This window comes from Poecilia reticulata, linkage group LG11 (genome assembly GCF_000633615.1).
Source record: "Poecilia reticulata strain Guanapo linkage group LG11, Guppy_female_1.0+MT, whole genome shotgun sequence".
In the NCBI taxonomy this organism is placed as follows: Eukaryota; Metazoa; Chordata; class Actinopteri; order Cyprinodontiformes; family Poeciliidae; genus Poecilia; species Poecilia reticulata.
Window position 1 is genome coordinate 6493454 of NC_024341.1, and position 24533 is coordinate 6517986.

General features: G+C 40.2%; 2 protein-coding genes across 4 annotated transcripts; one reads left to right on the top strand and one right to left on the bottom strand.

Moving 5' to 3' along the window:
* The first annotated feature begins 851 nt into the window (after nucleotides 1-851).
* Nucleotides 852-12280, top strand: LOC103472089 (solute carrier family 22 member 13). Of its 2 annotated transcripts, none has more exons than XR_534805.2 (10): nucleotides 852-2063; nucleotides 4008-4111; nucleotides 6238-6392; nucleotides 6864-7032; nucleotides 7147-7261; nucleotides 8206-8312; nucleotides 8393-8604; nucleotides 9184-9287; nucleotides 9378-9590; nucleotides 11726-12280. XR_534805.2 is itself a non-coding variant. In XM_008421468.2 (10 exons), the coding sequence occupies exons 1-10, from the start codon at nucleotides 1728-1730 to the stop codon at nucleotides 11796-11798; spliced, it is 1593 nt and encodes a 530-aa protein (XP_008419690.1). In that variant the 5' UTR covers nucleotides 853-1727; the 3' UTR covers nucleotides 11799-12280. The 2 variants fall into 2 exon arrangements, 1 of the variants encoding a protein (XP_008419690.1); XM_008421468.2 differs by having other exon boundaries at nucleotides 853-2063; nucleotides 9184-9292.
* Nucleotides 12281-16044: 3764 nt separating this feature from the next.
* LOC103472090 (digestive cysteine proteinase 2) lies at nucleotides 16045-24412 on the bottom strand. Of its 2 annotated transcripts, XM_008421470.2 has the most exons (12): nucleotides 24238-24411; nucleotides 23772-23831; nucleotides 23597-23689; nucleotides 22021-22193; nucleotides 21391-21441; nucleotides 20744-20954; nucleotides 20465-20660; nucleotides 19611-19804; nucleotides 19437-19528; nucleotides 16885-17046; nucleotides 16488-16677; nucleotides 16045-16415 (listed from the first exon to the last, which is right to left on the bottom strand). In XM_008421470.2, the coding sequence occupies exons 1-12, from the start codon at nucleotides 24281-24283 to the stop codon at nucleotides 16228-16230; spliced, it is 1656 nt and encodes a 551-aa protein (XP_008419692.1). In that variant the 5' UTR covers nucleotides 24284-24411; the 3' UTR covers nucleotides 16045-16227. The 2 variants fall into 2 exon arrangements, with proteins under 2 accessions (XP_008419692.1, XP_017162780.1); XM_017307291.1 differs by lacking the exon at nucleotides 21391-21441 and having other exon boundaries at nucleotides 20744-20975; nucleotides 24238-24412.
* Between the last annotated feature and the right edge of the window lie 121 nt (nucleotides 24413-24533).

Genomic DNA, 24533 nt, shown 5'->3' on the forward strand with positions numbered 1-24533 from the left:
AGCCTAAAACAAGAGAAGTTTGGTCTGATTTAACTTCGGAGAGTGAGAAATAGAAAGGCGTGTGCGTCTTTTTAAAGCACTGTATGTAAATATTTGGTTCAACTGATGGTATCAGTTGAAAAAAAATTCTGTACAATTTCTAACTTGCGCAGCCATTTACACAAGTTGTTCCATTCAGGAAGAACAAACTGTTTGAAATGAATAGTTCAAAAATATTTTTGATTATTCTTAAAAGTTTTCTGGTGAGGTTGGAGTTTCTGTTCTGATTTTTGTGTGTGTTTGTTTTTAAATTTGTGTTTTAGTGTCTCTTTCCCCTCTTTTGCTTTTGGAAATACTTAGCTGGGTTGCTGTCTACTTTTGTCTACTTCTAGTGCTGTGACTTAAAATGTTATTCAGAATTCATGTTCTTGTTTTTCTGCATTCAGTGACCCAAACCAGTAATCAGTCGATGTGCTTCGGTGAGTATCGGGTAACTCAGACCTTCTATAACAGCCATTTCTCATTCTGCATCACTGATTAGCTCTCCTGACAGGTCACAGCATTTTTATTTACATTGGCGTGTATTTACACAGTATCATAACAAGAAATGCTCATAACAGTTATTGTTGTTTTCAACTTCATATTAATCTTTTCAATTTAGTTTCAACAAATTATACATTTAAGCACACAAGTTAAATTTTACTGTTTTTAAAAGCATTTTTAAATGTTCTCTTTTACTTATAGATGTATTTATGTCTCTTTATTTTTTTATTAATTTTTTAATTAATACAAATATTTTTTAATTAATTTAAAAGATTTATTAAAAAAAAAAAATTATGTAAAATGTTCACATTTGTTTTTTTTTGTTTTTGTTTTTGTTTTTTTTCTTCTCGTTTTTAATTATGTCAGTTTCGGTTTAACAAAAACACCCCAAGTTTACATTAAATCTTCCACCACCTGATCAGACAGTAGATGGCAGCAGAGAGCTGGTGTGAGCCGAAGGCACGTGCTCTACGACCAATTTATGCAAATGAGATGCTTATAAAACGATAATTACGCCATTAAATTATGAATTAGGACGCGTCCTGTGCGTCACGAGTCAGAAAACCAACATATTGAATATTATGTAATAAACGTGCCTTTAAAATCCACACATATGCGTGTTGTCCAGGATTTTGCACACATGGCCCTGCCCTGTACAGTAAGCAGCGCATACGTCACACCACCCCCGGCGTTTTTCTCCCCAAATTCCGCCTCGAGTGGGAAACCAGAAGCTCACAGGGGCTTCTGAGGGATGCGCGTCCTCTCCCACTTCTTACAACAACAGTGCCAATCATTGTGGACCGTTAATTGCATCCGGTTTCCCGGTTTACCTCCGGCTGGTAAACCTGCACGCGCTCCTCCTTCCATTATGTGATGCGAAGAGAGAGAGAGAGAGAGAGAGAGAGAGAGAGAGAGAGAGAGAGAGAGAGAGAGAGAGAGAGAGAGAGAGAGACTTTGATGAAAGGTTTGGTTTTCACCCGTGGGTCAGGAGAACTCGGCGTTTGGAATGCGTAAAGCGCCTCGCTGGTGGAGGCACGGAGGTGAGAAGATGACCTCGGACTGGAATTAATTCAGATAGTTTATTTTTCTGCTGCACATGGAGGAGAAGATACACCTTGTTTACGTCCTGGTCTGATTCACTGCCTGGTGCTGCAGAGGAGCCACTCTTCCACGCTGACCTGTAGATCCCCATAAATTCCCGCCCTATGAATTTCGACCAGATCCTCGCTGCCATCGGCGGCTTTGGCAAATATCAGAAGATCTTGTACATCTGGATTTGTTTGCCTCAGATCCTTCTCGCCTTCCACATGATGGTGAGCATCTTCACCGGGGCCACGCCGCCCTACCGCTGCCGGGAAAGCTCCAGCTCAGGAGCGGGGAATCAGACTTCGCTCCCCGCAGAGAACGTCACCCTCTCGGACTCCTCCTGCTTCTCCACCGAGGTGATGCTGCGGCTGCAGGGCAACCGGACGGAGCGCGACCCGTGCGGCCACGGCTGGGTCTACAGCACGGAGGTTTTCCACAGCACCACTGTCACCGAGGTACCGGAGGATGATGCGATGCGGAAATAAGAGCTCAGCTCAAGAATAAATTCATAAGTTTTGTTTAAAGATATATTTGTAATAAAATAGACCACATTGCCTAACAAGCAGTGGCGGTTCCTGCGTGACTGATGTCCCGGATGATCCCAAAGGGGCCCATCAGCACAAACCTTCTGCAGCAGCCAGGTGCAAAACTTTTGTTAAAAAAATAAAACAAATAATAAAATAAAAAAAATTGTACAGTCATTATGTTGTGACAGTATTGTATGAGACAGATAAACTATGAAAAAAATTAAGCGCCTCTGCTAGCTAGCAACAACCAATCAGAGGAGGGTCTTAGCACTGTCAATCATGGTTGTATACGCTGCCTCTTCTCCTCTCATCTTGATCTCTAGCTGTTACTCCACAGCTTCTTCCTGATGCTCAGGCTAGTTAGCATGGCCACCGGTGACGGCGGATATGAGTTGCTTAGTCAACATAAACTGGTCCCAAAACAGTTTGTGTTGGTATGAGTCCATTTCCACTTATAGGGCCTCGTGAGTTCCACGATGCAGAAACAACGGATGCGATCTCGGTATTTAGCAAACAAAATGAGATCCACAATAAACCGCGGAGTTTCACAGAATTAGCTGATATTGGCTGAAAGGGGAGGCTATCTGTTAGAAGGGACTGAGGGGAAACACATTTTAACACCTTATAAAACAAATGTTCTGTTGAACCACAGTGGTCTGTTATATTTGTGAAACAGAATAAATAGTAAATGTTGGCCTTTAGATATTGGTTTGTTCATTTTTTTTTTATTCTTACCTCATACTTCATACTTTTTGGGTTAGTGAGTATGGATAAAATGGAAAAAAGAGGAATTCAGAAAAATTTGAACGGAAAAAGTGGAATTTGGAAAATATTAAAAAAGATTTCATGGGGGCCGAAATATCCTACAACACTTTAGTGTTTGTATTTATTTGTTAGCTGAAACTAGTTTTTTTATTTTTTTATTAGTAATAGTAAACATTTTGAATAACGCAAACATAAACGCACCCAATTACAGGCTCAGTTCCCTTGTTTGTCTCCAGTTGTGAGCGTACCAGCAGATGATGACATTTATGTTGTGCAGACGTTGTTGTCGAGCGATCTGAGAGTGAATAAGTCTTTGCATCGTTCACCTCCAGAGGGTTTATCAACTCCCTATGGAACGGGTTTGCAAATAACCAAAAGGAAACTTGTTCCTAAAGCAGCTGCTGATGGAGCCACACCGAAAACCGCCACTGCTAAGCATTTATTATAGATCTAATTAAAGAGTTGACCACAATATGAGCAAGTATATAGGGGGAGAAAAAAAACACTATTGTGTGTGATTCTGACACACACACTTACACACAACATGCAACAGACTTCCTGACAGACCAAACAACCACAAACCACACAGATATGATTTGTGGTTGGTTTTTTTGGGTTTTTTTTTTTCTTTGCTTCCATACGGGTCTGCTACAAATAGTTTGTAACATTTAGCACATTGTGGTTGTTTTGGCTCTCTCCTGCTTGTTTTTTTTGTGTGTTTTTTTTTAAACACCTAACTGGTGTTTTCTACACAGTAGATGCTTTTGGCTCTAACTGTTGACACATTTACATTTTTCATTCCTTGTGCGGCATCTTTCATCTCCTTTCAGATGTGTTTTAATCTGTTTGGGTGTGTCTCGTCTTTCTGCATAAAATCTGAAAAATCACAGATGCAGAAAAGCTCAATAAGTTAAAAAGAAAGAGGCTTGATTAAAAATAAAAAAACAAACATTTGTTTTAGCACCTTGACTTCAGTATGAATATGGTACGAGGTGAAAATGTCAAACAAGTAAAACCTGCGTCCCACCTGGAGAAACTCATCTATAAATGACAGAACAAATAGGATTCAGTAACAACTTTTAACTATTTCCTTTCTTCTCCTCCCAGTGGGACCTGGTGTGCAGCAAAGCTGGACTGAACAGCCTCGGATCGTCCATCTACATGTTCGGCCTGTTGGTGGGGTCTGTGCTGTTCGGAGCCATGGCTGACAGGTAAGGCTCGAATCTCGGACTTTGAGACGAGACGCCAGACTCGGCCGATCCAGGCTGATCTTCGGCATCAAAGCGTGGTTAAAGGGGCGGGTGCCGCTGGAGGAGTCCTGCTGGCATGTGGTTGTTTTGTGTAAGTAGGGCAGCTGACAAACCGCGGCGAGTTAGTTCAAGAGTTAAAAATACACAGGGAGGTTTGACTCAAACTGGTGACCTCTGCTGTGAGGTGGAATTTGTTTCAGATGTATGACATCTTCTCAGAAATGGTAGTGTCCTTCTCCAGCAAAAACAAAACATAATTCAGGAGAGTGTAAAAGCAGGTGCCTCGGATTTAAAGGCACAGTTCAGCACGCCTCGATCAAGAGAAACAAACAAAAAAATATACATGTTTACTTTATTCAGCAGTGTCGTTTCTTTGATTTATTAGGTCTTAGACCTGGAAAGAGTTGTTAGTGTAGAACTGTCAGAAGCTCTCTTTTAATTATTTTAAGGGAATTAAAAATAATCTGATAAAGCCAAATCCTGGATAAATTATACAATAGAACCACCTGAAAATGACCGATGTTATTAATCAATCAGCCTTGATAATTGAGGATTTAAAAAAAAAAATGCTTACGTCACTTTGGAGTTGTTGTGATATATACACAATCCGGTGTACAAATTGTCCCTGAATGCACCTTAAAAGTTCAGCTCTTGGGTCCAACTCTTCTGATAAGGAATCCTGTTGTGCATTGACATTAATTAGGCTGGTTGAAGGCAGCTACAGACAGCAGGACTTAGCTTTTTATCTGGCTCTGACCAAAATGTTTTGCTGTGCAGCTAAATATTTAGTTAGTAAGTAAAGTAACAAGTTTAGCTAATTACTGAGCTAAATTAAATAATATAGGACATGCTGAATATTTAGCTACCAAACTAAATATTTAGCTAACAAGCTAAATATCATTAGCTAATAATTAGCGAGAAGTGCTGAAATAACATATTTAGGTTGTCATTTAGCTAACAAGCCAAATATTTTCCCCCATAAATTTGTGAGCAAGCTAACTATTTAGCCACAAACAAAAATATTTAGCTCTGGGTTAGCTAAATATTCAGTTAGGTCTGAGCTAGCTAACAGTTTACAAACTTACTAATTAATTAGTTTGTTTTCTAGCCAATTAAATATTTTGTCTCAAACTAAATGTTTAGTTTGCTTACTAATTATTTGTTTTGGGGCTAAATATTTAGTATGCTAACGTAATACTTAACGTGTTGGGTTTATGAATTGTAAATTTATAACATATTTAATAAAAATACTTTTGTGAAAAAAACTGAGCAACGTGAGAATGAAGATGTTCTGCATAGAACAATGTCTGAACCAGTCCCAGCTACAGTTTAGCTAATCCCTGCCATAAAGCTTTACCTGTAGGATGGAAGCTTGCTGCTTGTTCGTAAACCTTGGGTTGTTCATTAAGTGAAAAGAAAAAAGAAAAAAAACAACCACAGCAAGAAACCACAGTGACCATTTTGTGAGTCAGAAATGAAAATGCTGATGTGGAATGAAAATCTTGTTATAATAAAGAAGATTTAATGGAGCAAGCTGTCAAGATTAGGGGCCAGGAGGTCAGGCCACAGAGAATGATAAGATACCAAGCTGCCCGTAACGGCCAGTTTCTTACTGAAATACAAGTCATCAAAAAAAGAAAAGAGAAAAACTTTTATACTTTAAACAAGATTATTGGAAACATGGAGAAAAGGTGAATAAATTATGAGGAAGGAAACTCAGAAAACATCAGGAGGTAAATCCCAAACATAAAATTAGAAGCCACTTTACAAGTCACTTACAGTATCAATATGAAGCAATAGAAAAAACCTTTAGAGAGGAAAATTTAAATATTATGACACAGTCTAAGCCACGTTACCAGAAGACATTCACATGCTGAACATCTGCAACCAAGAATGTGTTGTAGGCTATATTTTATAAAGACAGGCTTTGGTTAGGCTGCCTTATTTTGGAAGATGTCTCTGGTTCAACATTTAAATGTGTTATCAGGGCTGAAAATTTAACATGAACCCTAAAAACTACATCTTCAGTTATCTTGGGGTTTTATGTGACAGACCGTCTCTATCTAAGAGTGCTCTCTTTGTGAAAGGTACGGCCGACGTTTGGTCCTGCTGCTGTCCATCGCCCTGCAGACTGTGTTTGGAGTCGCTGTAGCTTTTGCGCCCAACTTCCCAGTCTACGTGATTCTACGCTTCGCAGTTGGGACCACCATATCTGGAGTCATCATCAACGCTTTTGTTCTTGGTATGAACTAAACGATCACACTCAAAGACGAACAAGACAAGGTGAACTATGAACATTTAAGTTATAACCTCCGACTTCCTGTTTCCCTGCCATAGATGTGACATTGCGTATATTTCTATTCTCTTAAGGTGGATGTATGTTATATCAGTCTGTACCAGAAAATAGCTGCTTGTCTAAACTTGCCCAAATCTACAGTTAGAGTTTGAGCCGTAGAGTTAAAAACTGGAGCTAGAGCAAACAAGGTTCAATGGAGAACCATATTTCCTTTGCGACATAAAATATTTTTTCTTACTATTTTTTTTCTCTCCTATTGCAATTAATTGTATGGTTTTTTTATTTTATTAAATATCAATTGTTTTCTTTGTAACCCTTGACACTTTATCCTCCACCTCACAGCTCCAAGCCTCAGTCAAGCCCATTATCAATGGTTCCTCATTTCCTCTCTTGTCCTCTTCTCTCCCAAAACGCCAGGTACTGAGTGGACGTGTACCAAGAGACGCATGCTGGCGGGCATCATCACGGACTACACCTTCGGCCTGGGATACATGCTGCTTGCAGGGGTGGCCTACCTGATACGAGACTGGAGAAAGCTGCAGCTCGCTATATCAGCCCCAGGCTTCCTGCTCATCTTCTACATACGGTGGGAGGTTCAACCGGAAAATTGGATCTATGCGTGTTCGTGCTATACAATGAATGGCCTCTGTGTGGCGCTGAGTTCCTCCTCTCCCCTTATATCTGCTGTGTCCTCCATCAGGGTTCTGCCCCAGTCTGCCCGGTGGCTACTGGCCAACGACAGGAGAGAGGAAGCCATCGCACTCCTCCGCAAAGCGGCGTTAGTTAATGGCCGGGTCTTACCTCCCGCTGTCCAGGTGTGCGTTCGTCTCATTCGTCCTTCCATCTGTCCATAATTGTATCAGTCTGTTGGTTCAATTGACCAGTCCAACCATTTGACCATTCATCGGATCATCCATCTACACATACAACCAACCAGTCCGTTCTTCCATCCAACCAGATAGTGTAAAGCAGGGGTGTCAAACTCCAGTCCTCGAGGGCCGGTGTCCTGCAACTTTTAGAAGTGCCTCTGCTGCACCACACCTGAATAGAATAATTAGGTCATTAGCAAGGCTCTGGAGAACTGAGGAGGTAATTAAGCCATTTGATTCAGGTGTTTTGTACCTGTGGCACATCTAAAAACTGCAGGACAGCGGCCCTTCAGGACTGGAGTTTTACACCCCTGGTGTAAAGTAAAAAGATGCCAGTCCAAAATGTAGGGGAATTTCCCATAATTCACAGTTTCATCTGTCTGTTCAATTAATCCAGCTGCTGCCGCTCTGCCCTCCAGTCTATCCCTCCATCCACAGATTCAAGGTCAACCAAAGAAAATGCATTTTCAAAAACTTTTTTTTTCCCAGAAATTGGATGTAAACACACAGTGGAAGAGGACCAGTCCAAGTCTGAAAGGCTTGGAGATACCAGATACTGTATTTCTTCTCTGATGATGTTTGGACTGGCCTTTTAGTGCTGAGGACTTAACATGTTGTTCGTTTATGGGTCTTTTATGTTCAACGTTCATTAAGTGTAAAACACTCAGAGTTGCATTAAGGTTAGATAACTTACTTAGTGGTTATAGAACGTTGCATTTCCTCGACTGCAGAGGATCTTCATCCATTTGTATTGAGTTCTTTGCTTTGCTTTCAGCTGAAGACTACTCCTGCTTGTTTGTGTAAAATTTGTATGGTAAAACTTGTGTTGAAGTGATTTTGTACCAACAAGTTTTTTATTTGCTTGTGTGTCATGTTCATTTACACATCAGACTGAAAAGTGGGAGTTTTTAGGCGGCTCAAAGCGAAGTCACTCAGCTATGGATCTAATCCAGACACCACAGATGAGAAAGAGAACCATTATTTTGTTCTACATCTGGTATGTTCTGTCGGCCTTTTTCAGCATTCCTCAACGTTATTTCTAGATCTTTCTTGATTCCTCTTTGTTTGCAATCACAGGTTTGTGAACGTGCTAGTGTACTATGGGCTGTCTCTGGGTGTGTCTCGGTTGGGGACGGACCTCTACCTGACCCAGTTTGTGTTTGGGTTGGTTGAGATCCCCGCTCGCTCCCTGGTCCTCGTCGTCCTGCCCTTCAGCCGACGCCTCTCCCAGAGTGGCTTCCTGGCGATTGGGGGTCTTGCCTGCTTGTTGATGCTCGCCGTCCCTGCAGGTATCGAGGGTGGAGACCAGGGATTGGTTGCAGTGTTATGGAATCTCTTAAAAATCATATGCGCTTTGCAAGATCATGCAAAGGGGTTCCTACACAGTCTGGAAAAGTTTGAAATTTGACTTAGTTATCTTCCAAATATAGATAAAGATGTAAAAAAGAAGATGTGAAAAGATGAATTCATCCATCCCACCAATTAATTTGTCTATCCAACTAGCAAGTCAGTCTGACTGTCTATCTGTCCAACAAAGCAATCTGTTCATCCATTTGTCCATTCATCCGTCCAACTAATTCATCCACCCTTCCATCCGTTTGTCCAATCAACCAGTCCATCAATCCATCATTAGTCTTTCCATACATCTGTCCGTCCACCTGTCCAACCAACCAAATAACCCATCTATTTATCCACCATTACATCGTTGGTGGATAGATAGATGGTGGTTGGTTTGTTGTTTCTCCAACCAATCACTAACCAATCACTAATCTCATCCATTGGTCCATCCGGCCAACAATCCCATCCATAAACTACAAATACATATAAACTCTGCTCTCTAAAATGTCAACATTTTTCTTTGTCTGTAGATCATCCCAATGTCCTGACTGGACTTGCTATGGTTGGGAAGTTTGGTATTACGGCCTCATTTGCTGTCATCTATGTGTACACTGCTGAGATTTTCCCTACTGTGGTAAGGTAGGACTTCTATGTTTTCTGCCAAGCAGTTTAAGGTTTCCTCACACATGCAGTCTTGCAGCTTCTTCACTTGGTGTATCTGCAGGCAAACAGGAATAGGTGTGTCCAGCATGTTTGCGAGGATGGGGGGCGTATTGGCACCCATTATAATCATGCTGCACAACCACAACCCTGTCATGCCGCTCATCATCTTTGGCACTTCCCCGCTTCTGGGAGCAATTCTGGCCTTGGCGCTGCCTGAAACTGCTGACCGACCTCTGCCAGACACGCTGGAGGACGTAGAGAACTGGGATGCCAGGTACTGCGGCTAGATAAAGATCTACTCCCTGTAAATAAAACCTGTTGCACTGCTGCATGTTAGCCTAGCCATCGACCTTCCAACGCTATTCTGCTCGATTCTAATCTCGATCTTGGCTTTTTCCCCACTGAAGAGGATTTCGCTGATACTCCTTCTGAGTTAGGGACACCAGAGAGCAGTCCAGTTTTTTTGGCAAATGAAACCCGGAGGATTTTTCTGAAGAATGGGTGCCAGTTTGCCAATTATTTTAGAGAAAGAACTTTCACAACAGCATTGGAGAGTCTATTCAGATGATCCAGGTGCTGGTGGTGACACAACGGATGACGAGGCTTGGGAACCTGTTTGGATACCTTTTTGGCAAACAAGTTATTATTCAGTCGTGGAAAGCAGCTCGGATTCAGATTCTGACTCATATTCTGGAACGTCTAACCAGGTGAATGTGGTTAGACATTCCTCTTCCGCAACAGAAGAGGAATGTTGGTGGAAGAGAAAGATGCGTTTAACAAGCAGTATTTGATTATCAAGGCAGGTATTGCAGAGGAAAAAAGAGTTAAAACCTCTGTACTTGGATTAATTGAAAGTTTGATCAATTTAGCGTTTAAAAAATCTACTGTACGCTGTCTTCCAGAGATTATTGAATCCATGCAACAATACTATTTTGATAAAGTCTGGAGTGCAAGTCAAGGACAGTTTGTGTCTGTGTCCCCAGAGAACGAGGATAGTGTTTCAAAGATTTTTCACAGGCTAACTAAAAAAGTTAATTGCAAATCGAAAGAGTTTCTTTCTTTTAGCTGTATATGACCCAGTAACTTGTGGAGTGTTTTAAAAAACTACTTTGCTGAACCTGAACCCACCAAGTTCCATAGCATCTGCAAAGGATGTTGCTCATGGTTTAAGAAAAAGATAACAAACTTAAGAAAGTCCTCAAAAAAACAAAAAAAGAAGGCAGGGAAACCAGTCAGCAAAAACCATGCTCTGAAATTGCTTGTCCAGAAAATCCTGGATGAGACAATGCATGTCTCAAACAGAATTGTCCGATGACCGCCTAAAGGAAAACTCTAATCGGCTGTTTGAAAAAATCTGGGCTGAATTTGAAAGTAAGGATCTCAATATCAGCCCATATAAGATACCAAAACAGAGTAGCGCTATTTTAAACAAGCTTCATAAAAGATATTTTGAAAGGGATATATTGTCTATAAATAATTTAGAAATACCAGTATTTGACAAAACTGTGGTACCCCATGTGATGAGACATCTCACAAAGCTGCAGAAGAAACCCAACTGCTGTTGTCGTCCTGCAGCGGCCTGGTGAGGCTCTTCAAATGCTGAATTTAGTCTAAGAGACCATTTCTGTTCAATTTCAGTTCTCTGTGCAGCTTTACCTGCCCTCTAAAGAGTCATCCTATCAGCTGCCATGATCCAGGTGCAGAGATCGATCTATACCACACAGCGATACTAGTTCCTCAGGACTGAGCTCCCATGTCCAGCTCTCCACAGCTTCCTGTGGAGAGCTGGAATTTATTTTATTTTATTTTATTTTTTTTACAACTAGGAAGCCTCATGAAGCCTTGAAGCAAAATCTAATTATTTATTTTTTTTGCCATATCATTTATTTCATGAGTTATCCTTTGTATCACATTTGATACGGCAGGCTTTTCTTAGAACTTTTGGGCAGAACCAAAGTTAGATAATCTAAGGGCAGGCAGATTGTGTTAGCCTGTCTCCTCCCCCCTGCTAAGTCCAGTTACATTTCAAAATAAGAGCACCAACATGAATCGCATTGTTTTAATAATTAAGTGATTTTTCACATATGTTTGAGTAGGGTGGGCTAACTGTTGATACATAACTGTTACATTTAAAACTAAATCTGTTTTGGTTGCTGAAATAATATGAAATAAGTAGTTAAAAAACATTAGTAAAAATTATATTTTTAAATCATTTTAAAAAATTATGTTAATTAAACTGACCTTGAAATAAATAAATTGCACAATTAATTTCTTGTCTTCTTCAGTGTTTTTTACCAGGCTAGCTTCGTTTAGATATATCCAATAAAATCCCAATAAAAGTTACATTTATATGATTGAAGGTACTGTTAGAAATCTTTATGTTTGTATTTTGTTTTTTATGTCTGGCAGGATGGCTCCCATTTTGGAAAACCTTGAGCCGTACGAAGACTTCGATCCACCAGAGAGCAGCTGCAACATCTAGCGAGCCAGAACTCGAGTGTGTGCAGCAGAGATGAGCCGATTCTGTCAACCAAACGTTTCACTGCCTCAAAGCTCCGACATCTAACACACTCAACCATCTTCTATGCAACTGCAAATCACGGTGTGATTATGAGCTCTATCCAAGAAAGCCAGACGTGCTTCACACACACCAAATCAGCACAAGGTGTTCACACACAAACACACACAAAGAAGGCATTCAGCGCTCCTGCCAAGGCCAATGAAAACCTCACTGTTTAAGCTGACGCAGGTGAGAACCAGCAGTCAGGAATAGTTGCAGTTCACACTTTTGTATGTCCGTCGTCCAGTTTGCACCTTTAACCCAGTTTTACAAAGCGAACTCACGAAGAGCGTCCTGTAGATGTGAGGAAGTAGAAAATAACTCACCTTAGGAGTTTGCAGACCATTTTTGCATATTTGTATGCCTTTATAAATGTCTATATAAAACTTCCAGTCCAACACTAATGCAGCTTACAGGCCTGATAAACTCTGTAGAGTCTCGTTGAAAAGCAGAAGTACCTTTCAGCTCTAGGGTTTTATGTGTAAGGACACCGAGTTAAGTGGTTCAACAATTGGGAAAGTACAACCTCAGATGAACAACACATTTAACAGTTGTCATTACTTATTTATATGATTTACATATATAATATCCTAGCATTTCTGGCTCTATGAAGATTTCTTTTCTTCAACGGATCAATTTGCTTCAGTTCACCGAAGATCGCAGACAACCATTTTGTCAACATGTCCAGGTTTGATGCATCGCTTTCGATTGTTATCGTGTTGCGTGACACAGTTTCATTAACTAGTTTGCTCTCTTATGTTCAAATTAGACTGTTCCAGAAATCCTGCGTCTTTATCGATGCAACTATGCAAATTTATAGGTGTGGCATTTCGTACCTGTGTCGACTGGTATGTGTACGAAAAAGTGCATGTAGGGGCTCCGTACATCATCCATACCCACCAAGTGTCCCTTTGGAGTCAATATAGTATTTTTGAACTGAATTGACATCTATGAATTTTACAAATAATACATTTCAGCAGGTCAACTTTTATTTTGATTTGATCAGGGGATCATGCTCTACCTTATGATAAACTGTCCCTAAAAAGATTTGAACATTTTGTAATTACCTGAATTATTTATCAAATTACTAAATCAACAAGTGAAATAAACTAATACGGCGTAATTTTTAGCATACTGGTACGAAATGGCAACGCTTGGTTAAAATATAGATGTTAGAGTCGATGGCTATGGAGGTTTTAAATGTATTCATGCCTGACCTCAGACAGGCATTTCTCGGAAGATCTGCAGCTACATTAAATTGTTCCATCTTTGTTGCCGTAGAATGATTGATTTTTCAGAAAGTCATTTTGTGGATGACTTTTCACTCAGAATGCACCGTCCGATATTAATATTGTTGTTCTGGCCGATAAATGATATTTACCAATATTATATACATTTCTTTACCTTTTTGATATTATAAAATGACCGTCATGTTGACGTTGTTTCTCCGCTTCAGCTAAACTCCCCACAATCCTTTGCTTCATCACATGACCAAACATGACCTGCCGATAATGAAACATAAATAGGAATAAAACGGAAATGAACATTAGTTGTTAACATCGCCATAGTTTTACTTATCAAAACAATACGATAAAAAGTGACCATCATCGGCCAATACATTAATGCCGATATATCGCATATCTCCACTTTTAACATTGGAATATTCCATACTCTCTCTCATGCTTAGAGCAGTACAGACTATAAAGGCGTTGGGTCCTGCGGATGATGACTGCACCACTAACCCCTTCAACTCGCTTTGAAAGGTCTGCTTTCGTTTTGCTACGCATTGCTTCTATCTGTCTTTACCATATGTCGTTCATATGAGTTTCCATCTTCCCATCTTTAAGGCCTTTAGTTTGTTTAAATCTGATGCATTTAAACTTCACTGAACTGAAATGACTGTAAATCCTGGACAGGGTTCTTAAGCATTTTTACATGTCATACAATACACTTTTTCCAAAGTGTATCATGTCTCTTGAGTTGTAATGTGAAGCATGATGGCTGTATTTTAATGCTGTTTTTCCAAGTAGTTGCAGCCGAGATTAGTTTGCATGTACTAGTTCCTTTTATCATGCGCTTTGTAGCCTTTGTATGACGTTTATATTTAGTTTTGTACTGAAATCATGGGATGTAACAGATCAGCATGAATCAAGGTGCTTGACTTTAGTATTTTTTGTAGACGTGCTGTTTCAGATGAGTGAAACGTAATCACGTGTGAATCAATCTACTCTGATGTGTTGTATGATCTATTGATAACAGTTACAAGTAGAAAGGCTGTAGTTGCATTTACAGATGAAATGGTTGAGAAAAAGTGTTTACTGCAGATTTCTGCTGCAAAAGAATGTTTTTAAAACAATCATTGTCTACAGCTATAAAAAAACTAAGTTTATACAGATTCTTGCACATCTATATTGTTTGTATTTTCTTAAAACACGACCACAAATCTTAGTGGATGTTATTGAGATTTTCTGCGATAGACCAACACAAAGTAGAAGATAATTACGAAGTGAAGGCGTGTTGGTTTGTTACAGGGGTCTGCAACCTGTGGCTCTCTAGAAACTCCCACATTAACTTTGGATAAAATGATAAAGAACCACATAACCCTTTTGAATATAAACATTAGGTTGGAGCAATATTCCTTTAAATGACATCACAATATTGAAGTGTTTATAGCGATACCAATGGCAGTGAAAATAAAAGGTTTTACAACTTCTTTTGGTAATTTATTTAGGCAACTATTTTTTTTGCTGACTGGGTCACAGGATCGATAAATATGAAAATATTAATCAGTAATGTGGTAATGTTTTCATATTTATTGATGAGGTAATGGGCCCAGTCAGTAGAGAAAATAGTATAAATAAATATTCTGAAATGTCGGGAAGTTTTCAATTTTCAGATATAATTAATGGGAATTTGTAGTTATTATAAATCAAAAATGCATGTGTCTAATAGCTACGACACACGAAGGTTTAGCTGTTTTCTTCATCTCATGGAATAATTAGATTGAATTTCCACAAATGAATGACATTTGAAAGTATAATTTTTGTAGATTAATATCCAAAATATTTTCCACAAATAACATCTCATAGAGGAAAGTTAATCCATTTTGTTTTTGTTGAAGATTTTTGATTTTCTTTATTTCAAAACTTTAAAAACTTAAATTGAGGTTATAAGGCAGATATGTCTCAGAAATGATAAGTTTCCTTTTTTACCAAAAGGTTGTGTAACATCTGTGGCTCTAAACAAGTTTTATTTAGGTAAACTGCAGGTAAGAACGGCTCTTTGGGTTGCAAAGGTTGCAGAACGCTGCTCTATTCCATAAAATCCATTTTCAAAATTTTCAAGCTTGTGATTTCACCGAATGTTTGTGGGAAACGTCTGCAGGCCTAGTGAATGTGGAAAGTTTTGACATTCAGCTGAATGAAGTGAAGAAAGAACGCCTTAGAGCCCGAGATGAAGCCGAGATGTCACTGCAAGCGGGGAAGTTTCAGCGTTTTTATTGTCACGATTTTGTCAAATGCGTAACGATCAAGTGGAAATGTGTCATGAAATGTATTTTGTATAACTGAAATTAAGGTGTAGTGCCTTAGTGCCTCCAGCAATAAACTTGTTTGAAACAAACAAAAAAGAAAGACGACATATTATTTGTGCAACTTTTGCAAAACAGTATTTTTAGGGATGCACCGATCCGATATTATTATCTGTATCGTTTCTGATGTTGAAATAAAATTCTAGATCATGAATCGATGTAGAGCTGTTGCCTTGCAGGAAGAAGGAGTCTTTCTGCATGGAGTTTGCATGGTTGGGTTTTCTCCGGTTTCCTCCCACAGTCCAAAAACATGACTGTCAGGTTAATTGGTCTCTCTAAATTCTCCCTAGGTGTGAGTGTGTGTGTGCATGGTTGTGTGTCCTGTCTGTCTCTGTGTTGCCCAGCGACAGACTGGCGACCTGTCCAGGGTGACCCCGCCTCTCGTCCGGAACGATAGCTGAAGATGGGCACAGTCAACATATTGTCTGCCAGTTTACATTGCCTGCTATACTCCGAATTACACTGACTGAACAAAAAAAATGTGTAAACTATTGGTGTCCCTAAGTGTGCTGTACTGGTGCAAAGTCATCAAATAAATTTGTAATTCAGTCTGTGTTTAAAAAAAAAAAGTTCTACGTTAATTCAGCAGTGTTTTTCTGTATTTCTGATAGTAAACCTCAGATATTGGGATTGGAAATGAAAAAAGTGGATCGGTGCCCCCTAAATACTTTCAGGCTGCTTAGACTCTCACACCAAACATAAAGTGTCATTCAGACCCAGGCACTGACAACAGCGTAAACATCAACAACAAACAGGAAGTATCTAGGCCAGAGTGACGTATGTAGCGTCTGTAGTGACTCCGCAGTTGTTGTCCTTCGTAGACATCAGGATGTAGCCGTCGTTGCCCCAGTACGTGGACCAAGAGTTCTTAACCAGCCAGTACGGCTCCCCGTTCAACGTGCCGTATCCCACCGCGAGCACGGCGTGGTCCAAATCGTCCGGGGCGTTCCCTGAATCGACAACGGAGTGGAACGTTAGCTTGCAGATGGGAACAGAGACGTCCGGAGAGAAGTAAAGCTCACCACAAGCCGGTTCGTAGTAAACGCCGTGGCTGTAGAAGACGAACGATCGGTGCGAGGCATCGATGCTGACGGCGGTCGGGCCGTTCTTGAAGAGGGCCACCCTGAGGGCGTCCGCGTCGCCTGACGTGACGTTGGTGTAGCTTTTGACGTGGGCGGTGAGCTGCGACGAGTTCAGGTGGCAGAATCCGTTCTGCTCAGGAAGGGAAAGAAATAAATGAAGCTAACTTTGGAAGAAGAAAATAAAATATGGCTGACCTCATTAGAGTGGAAAATGAGTCATCAGGTTTTTTTGTTTTTTTTTGTTATAACGCCTCTGAATGTGTTTGAGGTTTTTCGGCGATATGAAACACCTCTGCAGCTGTTAAAAACCCCAGAGTTGTGATGAAGTTCGGCTCACCATTCCCATGTAGGCGCCGTAGGTTTCCGTGGTGGCGATGCCTCCGTGTTTCATGATCCACTCGTACGCCCGCCACTCCTCCCCGCCGTCGCAGCCGTTGTTGCCGAAGCCCCAGGAGCAGTCCACCAGCATCTGCTGGGACAGGACCTGCAGGGAGCCCGTCTGGAAGAACAGGGGTCAAAGGTCAGCAACCTGTTCTCACCGCTACGATTTGGGGGGGTGCGGAAAAAAGGGATTATGCTAAAAATTAAAAACACATTTATTGTTGATTCTTTCAATAGAGAGAGAACATTAAGCTACACATTCTCTTCAGTTTGATGATATTCTAGTAGAACATTTTTGATTCAGAGTAAAAAAGTAGCTTACAGCTACAGGAGCGCCACATCCTGGCAGATGTATAAAGCCAGAGCACTGGGGGCCCTGGCGACACACACACACACACACTCACACACACACACACACACACACACACACACACACACACACACACACACACACACACACACACACACACANCACACACACACACACACACACACACACACACACACACACACACACACACGGCTCTCCCTCCGAGCTGGAACATTGCGTTCCTGCCACCGCTGCAGTACAATTAGGCAGCACAGACTCTAAGAAGCTCCCTGATTGATCTTGACATCTGTCGCCCCCCCCTGTTCCCGACACGTCTGATAGACGGGAGAACTATGAAACAAAACGGCAGAACGACTTTAACGTGTTCCAGTCGGTAATTTATGACCTTAACTAAAGCGTCCTGAAAAGAAAAGCGCACACAGGCTCCTACGCAGAGCTCATACAGATTAGTCTGATGAAAACAACTGGAAATAAAATCTGAAAAATGTGGTGTGCATGTGTATTCCTGTGCATTTTACTCCAATTACCCCTGAATGAAATCCAACAAACAACAACTAAATTAAATTCTAATAAAACACATTCAAAATTTGAAAAAAAAAAAAAAGAGAGAGAAAGTTCAGCAGGTTTGATTACTTGCAAACCATTTTCTCCTCTACTGGACCCGGGCCACGAGACGTGATGGAGAGCGGCGTGCGTGCCAGAGGGAGTCAAAGAATTTGCTCACTTCGACAGGGTGCCATCAGATCTCATAATAAACTGTTCCCATGTTTGGATCGGTTGCTAGGCGACGCAGGAGAAGGAATGCCTTTGAGCTTCGGCTTTCTCTGTGACGGGAGCCGACGCTTCAAGCCGACCGTCAGGTCCGACTGCTGCCTAAATCATCCTTCATTTAATCAGTTTAAGACGATTTACAACAGCAACGAAAACATCAAAACTTTATATTTCATTTCACAAAGTAGAGCAGGATTGTAAAGTAGGAGGAAAAGAGGAGTTTCCAAAAATTTCAAATCGAAAAATTTGACAAGATACAATTTTTACTTGAACAGTCATTTTCAAGATATGCCAAAGAATTACGTTAAATTACGTTGTATTTAATAAAATAAAATAAAAAATTAATTTAAGTTTTGCTCACTAAAATTGCACAATTTAATATTACTCAATTAGTTTGAATGAAAACTAAAGAAAATTTGAGGCAAGTTTGCATATATTATTTAAGCAAATAGAGCTGATAAGATTTTACGGAGCACAGACTCCCAGATGGAGTTAGGTCTGGACTTTAACTAGGCCATTTTAGCACATGATCTAAACTGATCTGTTATGACTGCATGTGTAGGATCTTTATCCAACGCATTTGATGCGACTTCTGATAAACTTCCCTGCCCATAATGAAAGGCATGATGCTGCCACCACCAGGTTTTCACCACACTAATAGATTCATGTTGTTGATTCAACAATTTTATTTGGAGACGCCAAAATGTGTTTGTACGGGACACTTTTTAGATTTTTATTCCTAAAAATTTTAGAAAACAATAGATCTTTTTATACACTACTGTGTTTCTTTATGACATAAAATGCCAGTAAGATACATGGAGATTTGTGGCAAAATGTTAAAAGGTTTACTGGGTCTGCTCTAATTCGATAAATTAGATGATTAGATGATGGGGTTTATTTGTCCAATCAAAGGCATCTTATGAAAATTGACAGCCTTTAAAGCAGACACTAAACATACTTAGCATTAAAGCTGCATTTCTTTATAGGTTTGATGTAATATTCTAATGTTAAAGTGGAAAATAATCAATATTAACAAAAATAAAGGCTTTCAAACATCCATCTGTGTGTAATTGATCTATATAATTTGTTAGTGATAAGAGTTTCTGAAATAAATGTATTTGTTGAATGAGTCTGTATGTCACTAAGGACTTGAATAACTTGATCAGCTTTGCTCCCTATTTGAAATGTATCTTTATTATTATTATTATTATTTGCCCATAATGCAGGTAATGATCAAAGTAATGCCAGTTTTTTTCTCTTCACCAGAATTAAGTGCATCATGAATAGATGAGGCATTGAGCTGAACATCTGCATCCGCAAAGAGAATAGGAAATTAGCCCATCAGTAGAAAACACTGGAATGGGGTCACTCGCCATGCTAAAAGCTGCATCTTAATTCTGCCTCACCTTTAGGAAGAGGGCGCCCTCTACTGCTCCAGTGGTGGCAAAGCTCCAGCAGGAGCCGCAGATGGCTTGGTCCTTCACTGGAGTCACAGCACCTGAAAACAGACACAGGATGAGCAACAAGTAAAGTCCTGACAAATCTGACCTTAGGGAAAAAGATTAGTGTCTCAGACGTACCGTACAGCCTCCAGTCTAGAGACTCGGGTACTTTCACCCCTTCGTACATCTTGGATGGGAAGGGGAGACCCTTGTTTGGGGTCTTGCTTCGTTTTCTCCCCCTCATGGTTGCTAGCTCCGACATGGTGCGGTCCGACAGCGAGTTCAGAGCCAGGGAGAAGGACAGGCCAGCTCTGTTCTTAGAGTGGACATACCTACAGCAACAAGGACACATTACTGGAGACCTTTTTACACTGTAAACGGTTAAAAATCAGTATTTGTCAGGGTAAGACCTATTTGTATCTAACTCTAACTTTTCGCATCTATTTAGCTGTTTTTCAGATATCTTGATATCTTTTCTACATCTAACTAGTTAACTTTTTTGCCTCTATTTAGCTAGTTGTTTTTTTTTTTTTGCATCCAGCAAGTTAGCTTTTTGCATCTATCTAGCTACTGCTAGATAACTTTTCTATCTAGCTGTGGCTAAAAGTTAGCTATACCTAGCTAACTGTTTTGCATCTAGCTAGCTTTTTTTGTTTTGTATGTAGCTAGTTAGGTATAGCTAGCTAGGTATAGCTAGCTACATACATTTATCTAATGTTCTAATGTACCTTAGCGGCTAGTTATCGGTAGCCTCAACCGCCTCATGTCACAAAGCAATGAAGATGTCTACATCTTCATTGCTTGTTTCAAACTTTTGCTTGACAGAGAAAAAAAATGCTTCAAATATGAGAATATACAAGTTTAAACAGTCCTGCCACTACAAAATGTAAGACATGTGATTAATGTATTTAAGACTAACTTACATTTTAGGGCCTTAATATTTGATGCATGAATTTAAGACATTTTAAGGCTGCGTGGACTCCCTATTTAACCTGAGGTTGTGAAGAAAAGCATGCTCTCTCTTCTCGTGCTCCATGTCGTCGCCATACTGACGCTGGAACTTCTCCTTGAAATGACCGAACATCTTCTGAGAGTGGCCTGAAGCCGAGGTGTGGATGAGTTCCTTCATCGGGTTAGCCAGCAGGTGGTGCTCTACTCCTGGACCTGGGAATCCCCCGCAAGTCATCCCTAGATGGAAAAGAAAGAAAACGTAACCGGTTATCGTCGTCGGATGATTCTAAAAGGTTCCCGCTAAACCCACCGGCTCAAACCTTCAGGCAGAGAGAAAACTATGGGGTCAAAATGGGTGCTGAACTCTTTGTAGTCCACCAGGTACTTGTCATAATGGGACCCCAGCAGAGTGTTGTACCCCATCATCTCGTAGTGAAGGGGTATGGAAGTGCTTTTCTGTCCGTCTGCTTTTTTCTCTGCGTTCGTCACCCACAGCGTGTAGGTGTTCTTCTTGTAGCCCACAGTGGTCACTGATAGGTATTTTCCTAGAACCTACATAAAAGAACCACAGACAACGTATATGAATTTATGACTAAACTTCTGCAAGCAAAAGGAGAAGACTCTGTCAACTGCTTCTCAGAGCTGTTCACAGAGCGTTCTGCYWMTCTTTGGATACAGCTTGTCTTTTATTCTCAAACTTCAAAGAGGGAGGATAGGCAAGATAGACAGCAGAGGAAAAACAGCAAAGGTAGTAAAACATTTTACCTAAACAAAGCAAAGGTCGTAAACCAATTTAACATCTGGCCCCTGATCTGAGCCCGGTTCAAATCTCGGTCAAACTGTTTCACATGAAGATAACAGGCAGCTGTGACTTCCAGGTCAGTTCACACATACAGTTTAAACAAGAGAACACTTTAACCTGAAAGTAACAACAAAATGATAATACCAAAAAATCTCTATCAGTCACGTTCTGCCAGACTTCGCACAGCGAGCCGCCGTAATACTCCATCCTCAAGAACTACAGAGGAAAATGGCAGGGTGGGAATGAAATGCTAAGTTAAGTGGATGATTAGCATTTTTGCTATCGCCAATAACTTTCTACAGAGGCAACCTCAGCATGTTCTGCTGTTTGAACATGTTGTTGGTCGTGAAAACAAGGACAGTCACGGTGTGTAAACTACAGCGGCGCAGCATGTTATTCTTATTACAGTAGTGATATTTTAAAACTGTTGTCACCAAACTTAAAGCAACATACAGTTAAGCAGCAGACTGCAGGCTAATATAAACTGGTAAAAATATTAATGTTTTCAGATATTCAAGTCTGTTTTGCAGTTTATAACACAGTTCAGAAGTGTCAAAGCTTTACAAAAAATATACAAAATCATCCATAAAAACCATCCTGTATCCACAAAAATGCTAGTTTCTTCATCAGACCCTTTTAGAGACCCTAGCAGAGCTGCTGCTTACACAGTTCTAATCATCTATATCACTGGCAAATTTGAATGCTAGTTTAACTTAAGAAGAAAAGTTTTAAATGTGATCCAACTGATAACCTGAAATGTCGTCATTAGGGTCCGTGTGAAGTACGCAGACGTACCTGGAAGCCCTGCACGTCCGGCAGCGACGCTTGCGGCTTGACCGCTTCGTCCTTCGTGCCGTTCACCTGAAAGCACTTCATGACGTTTTGCTCCACCTCTGTGGTCTCAGGAGTGATTTTGTAGGAAACGCCAAACTTCTGCTGAGCCGCCAGCTGGTAAGTGGAGACCTGGCCTGGTGAGAGGGAGCCACAGAGGGAAGCTTAGAGCGACGCAGAAACCACAAAACCGACACCGGTGGTCTGTGTTTACATTACGGATCGAGTTAGCTTCCTCATTTTCTGACCGCCTGCTGCAATTTTACGGCTCACATTTCAGTTGGGAAAGAGGCTTTTATACTTCTTCACATTACAGTCAAAAACATCGCTTTGTTTTTAGAGTTACATCTGATTGAGCAAAACACAAGTAAACCTGCTCTGGTAATCATGAATCACTAATAATCACTAATAATCAATTAGTGGCAGGATAAATTCAAATGAGCTTGATCATTTCTGGTCTGATGATTTATGTATTTTGAAGGGATGTTTGTTTACAGAGACTTTACAATCCATTTTACTTATTGCTTTGGTTGCCACGTTTTATTTTAGATGTTTAAAATTTCTTCCACTTCCAGTGTTAAGCGTTCTTTACTAAATTAAAGTATTATTGACCTTTGAGAGAGCAACCTTGCATTATTATCCCGTCATTAATATATCACTTGAATATATTACTTCAAAACAAAAACATTATCATTTATCGCAATAATTTCTGGGGCAATTCATCGTCCAGGAAAATTTGTTATCGCAACAGGCCTAAGCAAAAGGTTGTGCAAAATTGTAATGAAAACAGATACTTTTTCTTTCCCTAAAAAGTGTGGTGTACATTTATATTCCCCAAAGTCAACTCTTCGTGAAGCCACTTTTGATGCAACTAAAGATTTTGAGTTATTTCTCCATCAGTTTTGCATTTCAAAAGTCTGATTTGTCAATTCCTCTTTTTGCAAAGTAGGTCAAGCTCGGATATATTGACCAGAAACCTCACTTTTCAGATCTGACCACAGATTATCAATCACATTTAGAAAAGGATATAGATATTGATTTTGTTGATTTTTACAACAAGAGAGCGACAGTCCAAAACATGATGTCCACTACAAGGGTTTGAAAATGCAATCCTTTAGAGTTTAATTTTAATTACATAAAATGCCAATAAAACTGACTGAAGGTTGTGGTTGTAGTGAGACAAAAAAAAAAAAAAAAAAAAAATCGGAAAAAATTAAGAGTGTGCATATTTTTGGAAGTGACTGTGAAGTACACTTAAAAAAATGCTTGGTCATTATATTTTACATGTCTGAAAAATAAAAATCTGAACTCAGGTTCAATAAAAAAAAAAAAAAACCCTAGAGTGATGTGTGTCACATGAGTTAGCCGATCAAGTTCTCATTTTCTGTTTAACTTCCTGTTCACATTTGATGATGCTGCAATCTGGCTTCTTTTCACTGACACAACAGGATATCAGGTTCGGATCCATTCAGCCCATCCGTTCCTTTAAAACAGAATCAGCTGTTAGAGCCTTCTGCCTAAGGTTGAGTAGTTCTCTTACCATGATAATAGTCTATACGGCTGGACTTTGCTGCGAGGTCAAACCAGCCCTCAAATGGCTCCAAAATCTCAGCATAGGGCAAAGAGATCACACCTGCAATGGCAATGAGAAACCTTAAAGTGTAAGGATACAGATCCCTGTCATCAGGACTGAAACCTGCCATTATCCAGCTTACCTTTGACGTGATAAGCGTCTCCGAAGTCAGGAAGAGAAGGCACAGCTTTTGCATGTGTGGCTACAAATAACCCCCCCAAAAAATAAAACAATGAATGTCACGGATTTGACATGTAATTTTTGAAGTTACACACAACCAATGTATCAAAATAGCATTTTTCCGCCGTATAAAACACAGAATATAGACACCCCTCGTTAATAACAGTTTCAACTCAGCCTATTACCCAAAAGAGCTGAGATATAACAACACATCTCAAGCTTTGTGGTGCGAATTACAGTTTAACAACATAAAAAGTAACTAAAACACAAATGATCATTATTACTAGCTATCAACTAGTGGGTAGGAACGTGTTTCAACAGCTGCTACTATGCAGCAATAACACCTCATGCTAGCTCCTTTAACGGGTTTCATGCAACCTTCACTGACTGAAAACACGCTACGGGAAAAAAAAAGCGTCGTCTCTTACCGCTGGCAGCCCAAAAAAGAATAACGGCAACGTACAAAGGCCGCATTGTGTCTGAACCAGGTTTAACAAATACGGAGGAAAAAAAAGGAGAAAGACTACAGTAAAGTAACGCGACAACACATGACTCCAAATGCTACCCAGTATCTCCCAAAACACTCGATAAATGAACACAAAGCCATCTACGTCCCGTCTCGACCAATCAAATCACAGAGAGGAAAGGTGTTGACCAATGAGATATCAGAGGCGGGTTCTAGTGTTTTAAGCGTCATGTGACATGGGTCATATGACCTAAGGTG